The sequence below is a fragment of the Boleophthalmus pectinirostris genome, unplaced genomic scaffold, assembly GCF_026225935.1.
Source record: "Boleophthalmus pectinirostris isolate CB_2022bp ecotype Guang Dong unplaced genomic scaffold, ASM2622593v1 HiC_scaffold_5, whole genome shotgun sequence".
In the NCBI taxonomy this organism is placed as follows: domain Eukaryota; kingdom Metazoa; phylum Chordata; class Actinopteri; order Gobiiformes; family Gobiidae; genus Boleophthalmus; species Boleophthalmus pectinirostris.
The window spans coordinates 1,824,477-1,829,883 of NW_026571404.1; the positions used below are offsets into that span (position 1 = coordinate 1,824,477).

Consider the following 5,407-nt stretch of genomic DNA (forward strand, 5'->3'; position numbering starts at 1 on the left):
GTGATTGGCCAGTCTTCTGATTAATCACAATCTCACCCTCACAACCAGGAGGCTTCTGATTGGTCACAGAAATCGTTTTTCTTCTTTTGGGCGCAGCTCGCTTGGGTTTTGTCGGTGTAGACTTTGGGGGTTTCTGATTGGTCGGGATGGACACAGGAGAGCTCTGATTGGTCTGGATGGACACAGGAGAGCTCTGATTGGTCGGGATGGACACAGGAGAGCTCTGATTGGTCGGGATGGACACAGGAGAGCTCTGATTGGTCGTTTTGGACAAAAGAGAGCTCTGATTGGTTGGGAAGAGGAAATACGGTGTCTGTTGGAGTAGAAGGGGAAAGGTCAGGTTCTGGTTCAGCAGCGTGACAACTGCCGTCTGATTGGCTGTTGCAGGCACAGGTTTGGGCACTAATGGCTTCTGATTGGTCCGATTCGTCAAATCTTGCATCTGATTTGTAGGTTTTAAAGGATCTTGTTTCTTATTGATCGTTTTGGACTCTTCATTCATCTTCTGTAAACTCAGGAGCTGTTGCCAGGCAGATTTAAGAACAACCTCAGACTTGGACTCTGGGACTGCACAAAAACAAATCACAAATTCAACAGGACCAATAATACTTTTTGTTGGTCGGTATTTATTGTGTGTATGCTTTTGTTGCGATAGTGGGTGATTTTAGACATGTTTCTGTACAATCATAAGCTGTAGGGGGAGGAATACATCACTGCTATGGCTCATTATTGGTTCCTTCAGTTATATATTTGTTGCAGCTCAGGTTTTTTAAATTAAGGCTGCCACACACTACAGGAGAAATTGCAGGATTTTGGCTGCGATTTCTTCTCCCTCCCTTCGTAGGCGATTATTACAACGAAACGCTTCAGTAACAGCCGATAAACCAGAGCGTCAGGGGCAGAGACGGACACAGATACGAACTCAGAAAATAGCAAAAATAATGAGACTGTATTATTAAAGACTTTACTCCTCACCTCTGTAAAGTGGTAAATTTGAAAAGTACAGAGTCTCCTCAATATTATCCACAGTATCCATAGAAATTATCATCTGCAAATAATGAGCCCAGTCCACAAAAACTCTGGGCTGTGAGTCCAGTTTTTTGAGTCGTTGTTTAAAAGTAAAAAGGTGAGTTTGGTTCGTCAGGTGTGTCTGTTTACATCCACAGAGCAGCGCACGGATCGAGCTGAAGCTGCAGATTCTCCACAGTGACTCGACTTCCCCACCACTTTATCTCCAATCTTTTCTGCTTTAAAAATCCTGTATCTGACATTTTGCTCCACATTTCACAAATAATAATAACACAGTTTGGACTTGGATCTAAACTAGAAGTGCAGAGTCTGATCTTTGAACACTTAAAAGAGTCTCAGAGTGACTGGTTTTTACTGTAGATAGGAAACAGCTGACTCCATCACAGTGCTTCTTACTTACTTATTTGGTATTTATTAATCCTGTGCTCCCTTTGCTTCTTTTGTTTCTGTGTGTGTACGTAAATCTGGTCCGCGAGCCCTGGACTCGGATTTGCGGGAGTTAAGACCGCTGGACGGAGGCTGGGCATCTGATCCTTTGCCGGACTGGCCAGGCACCCTTCTGTCCCCACCCTTTCGCGGAGGTCACCTGAGGGGCGTGGACTGTAAAAGGGACCTGCTCGGTGCGGCCGGACACCTGCGTGAAGACTCATCCATTCTGTTTGTTTTGTTTCTGTTGTAATTTGATTTGTGATTGAGACACTGGTTATTCGTAGTACAACATTAGTTAAGTTCCTTTTTTGTTGTACTTAGTTTAGGGCTCTATAGTTTAATAATTAATTTTTGTTTAAAGCCCTTTATTTCACCACATTTTTGTGTTTTTCTTCTCTTTCCTACACTGTGAATGAATAAATTAACCATTTTTAGTTAAACCTTTAACATCATGGGTTTTATTGTTGCTCTCCTTCTCCAGAGCAAAGGGAAGGTAACAGCGCTCACAGTTTTATATCCTGTGGTCCACAGACAGATCTCACTGCTGCCTTTGAGATTGGAGATTTAAAATCTCATCAGATTCTCCTCGTGTCTGTGGTGTGCGCTTTGTGTCGCACGTTTAAAAATCGTTTAAGGTTGAATAATCCTGTAGTGTGTGGAGGCCTTTAGACTGCAAATTTAAAAAAAGGGGGGTTCTCCTGCTTCAGTTTCAACATTATTGTTTCTCATTCTCACCAGGACAGGGAGGACTGTGTGCTGCGCTGTGATTGGCCAGGAGCTCCTTCAGTTGCTGACTTTTCACTTCCTGTAAACACTCTTTGAGCCAATCATCCTGGAGCATGGAGGAGACCTGCAGAAACAGTCACACTCATGTTTTTCATATCCTAGAATTTACGTTAACATCTTTTTAAATAAATTGTAGATTTAAATGAATAAACATACCTTTGTGAAGTCAGGGACAGGAAGAAGCTGCTGTAGGCGAGACAGGAAGTGACATAAGAGCGACTCCAAAGCGGCATCAAACTCACAACCGAAGACTTCCTATAGTCACAGATTCTTTTTGGGTTTGGTGCACCGATCCAGGGAGCGTGCAGGGTGTTGTTCATCAGTGTTTCACCAATGTTCACAGAGTGAGGACTAATCAGCACAAATGGAACACAGATCCCCTGAAACACAAGGGTCCAACATTAGAGTCTAGTCACATCTGCATCATGTTTAAATCATCATTTTTTGAACTACATCGTTACACTTCCCTTTACCCTTTGCAGATATTACATCTTTCATTTCAAACATTTTTTGTTTAAGTTGCCCACAAACTTGGTCTTTATTATCGTCTTCTTTATAGTTCAAGAACATTAATCGACACGAGAATCTTTCTTTCCGATACTTTAAATCAACACTTGTCTTCGGTTGCCATTTATACAGTATTATGTTGACAGACAAAGAAAAACACTTTTCTTTAGATTACAGTAGGCACCATTCTTGTCTCCTTTCTTGTAGGTGAGGCAAGTTCATTTGTCGAGCACAATTCCTACACAAAAAAATTTGTAATAGGCCTCAAAGGTCTGTGAGGCTCTATCTGAACCGATCGTAGCCTGTATATAAGAGTGGACTGAGGGAAGTCACACTGTTGGACTCCGGCCAGTTGAGGTCAGTAGATTAGCCGCTAATTTGGAGCAAAATTCTATATTTGTAAATCCGAGTGAACGTTTCATAATAACAAAAGAGCCAGTCAGGAGAAAGGCTGTTGAGGGAACTCATCCCTTCCCACCAGGGAACACCTATGCTCACTTCCTGTTTGGATGGCAGCAGGTGAGCTATGTCCACTTACACATACAGACCATGACCAGGGCTCAGTGCAGCTTGAGTCCAGCTCTACTGTCACACACTTTGAGTGAGCTCCCGATTTACTCCTGGACACCTCCCTGTGGAGGAGGCCCTGGGAAAGATTAGGACACACTGGAGGGTCTGCGTCTCTCAGCTGGCCATGGAACACCTTTGGATCCCCCCAGAAGACCTGGAGGAAGTGTATGCGGAGAGGGAAGTCTGGTCCTCCCTGCTCAGACTGACACTCCCGCGACGCCTGGATAAAGTGCAAGAAAAAGGACAAAGAATAATAAAGGGTGTTAAACGTTGAACGTCTCACCAGGCCTAAGAAGATAAGGGTCAGTTGGATGATGTCGGTGTAGGCCACAGAGTAGAGTCCTCCCATCAGAGTGTAGGTGATGGCCACAGCTGCAGAGATCCAGATGCTCACAGTGTAGGACAGGTCCAGGACCACACTGATGGTAGCACCTGTTGAAGGTACAGCAAAACTTAAGCCTGAATTATGAGCCCAGATGATGAGCAGACAGTTTGAGTCAAGCCGCTGTGTGAATGTGATGTTTCAGTCATTTAAAGACAATTCTAGTATTTCATGAGAAACTAGAGGTTTGTTTTTGCACATCAGCTTTTTGGTGAGAATTGGGTCTTACCCAAACCGATAAGAGTTGAAGCCATCCACAGTACGTCCATAGAAACAGAGACTATACACATGACAGCTGTGAAGCCTTTGCTGTACTTCCTGTGGAAAGGGTCCATCATGGTCACGCACTTTTGGTCTCGTAAAGGTTTAGCAAACACAAAGCCACCTAAACAAAGGACGACAGAAACAGGTGAAAATGTGGGCACTTTTTCCAATACCTTTATAAGTATCAGTCAATTATTTAGGAGCCCTGAAGATTAATTAGTTAAAGGACCTCAGACTGTGGGATCTTTTGACAGAACAGAAGTCATTTCCTTTACTCTGGTGTAAATTACATCAACACATCAGTGTTTTATATCGCAATTCATTTCTGAAGCATTAATGTTGTAGTCTTCGTATAAGACACTAAAGATAAGAGTCTCCTGCACTCACTGTTTTGAGTTTACAGATTTACAAGAGTAAAATGACTTGAATACTTACAGAGCAGAAATGAGACAGAGTAGGAGGTTAACATCAGGAGGGCCGAGGTCAGACCCATAGACGGGGTGTACACCATCTCCGTTGTGCCCACGATGAAGCCTCCTCCAACCCACGTGGCTGTGGGAAAACAAAAGGTGATGTTTTGTTTGTTCAGTTTAGTTGAAGTCTTAAAAGTGCATTTAGAGCTTTAAGGATCTAAACACACTTTGCAGTTTGCACAGAGCAAATGTTGGAACTTATTCTGAACTTCATTAGATCCACAGCAGATCTGGAAACATTTCAGAAACATATCCTTCTGTTTGCTCGTCAGTGTTAGACTCTCAGAGCTGCTGTAGAGGCGGAGTTTGAAGTGTGGACACCTGTAGCGCCAAGATGGATTCATCTGAGTTTGTGAACTCACAAATATCACCAGAATTCATCTTGCTGTTCAAGGTTAACTCAGACCTACAGACCTACGCTGTTCCTTATACTTCCTGACCCCCCCCCCCCCACACACACACACACACCTTAAACGTCCATCTGATGTTTGAAGTTTGGGTTTTCATCCAGCTGAAAAGCTCCGACCAACGTCAAACACGGCTCCGAAACGTGACAGGCTAGGACGCCCTTGCCAGGAAGTCCGAGGAGCACATGCAGCATCATGGACAGGAAAGTTTTGCACTTAGCAGCTTTTGTTGGTTGTGTCATTGTGGGAGGGTCAGAGCAGCTGTTTTCAAATACACTGCACTGCACACTCACTTCAGCGACAAATACAAGATCCACACATCACTCTGAGAAGGTAGAAAGATCTGAAAAGTTGATTTTGCATGAGATGGGCCCTGTAACGTTCTCTTTGTCAGTGCAGCAGATCCCTGTTGCCCCGACGCCCTCTAGTGGTGCTTTTTATATTTCAGTTTGTCAAAATTTCGTTCCTAGAAGCATTTTCTAGGTACATGTGTCATTTTGATTGTACACATGATAGATTGTCACTTGCTTTAAAGGAACTGTATGTGTCCTGCTTTAAAA

At 43.5% G+C, this 5,407-nt stretch overlaps 1 protein-coding gene across 1 annotated transcript in view; it reads right to left on the reverse strand.

Annotated features, from left to right (window-relative positions):
• Positions 1-2,510, reverse strand: part of LOC110166504 (oocyte zinc finger protein XlCOF6-like) — a 6,657-nt gene extending 4,147 nt beyond the window's left edge. Inside the window, exons 1-3 of the mRNA XM_055162920.1 lie at positions 2,401-2,510; positions 2,194-2,308; positions 1-567 (exon numbers count right to left, since the gene is read on the reverse strand). The exon at positions 1-567 is cut by the window's left edge and continues 305 nt beyond it. Coding sequence (XP_055018895.1) covers positions 1-567; positions 2,194-2,299 — 673 coding nt within the window. The 5' untranslated portion in view covers positions 2,300-2,308; positions 2,401-2,510. The remainder of the gene's footprint in view (positions 568-2,193; positions 2,309-2,400) is intronic.
• Between the last annotated feature and the right edge of the window lie 2,897 nt (positions 2,511-5,407).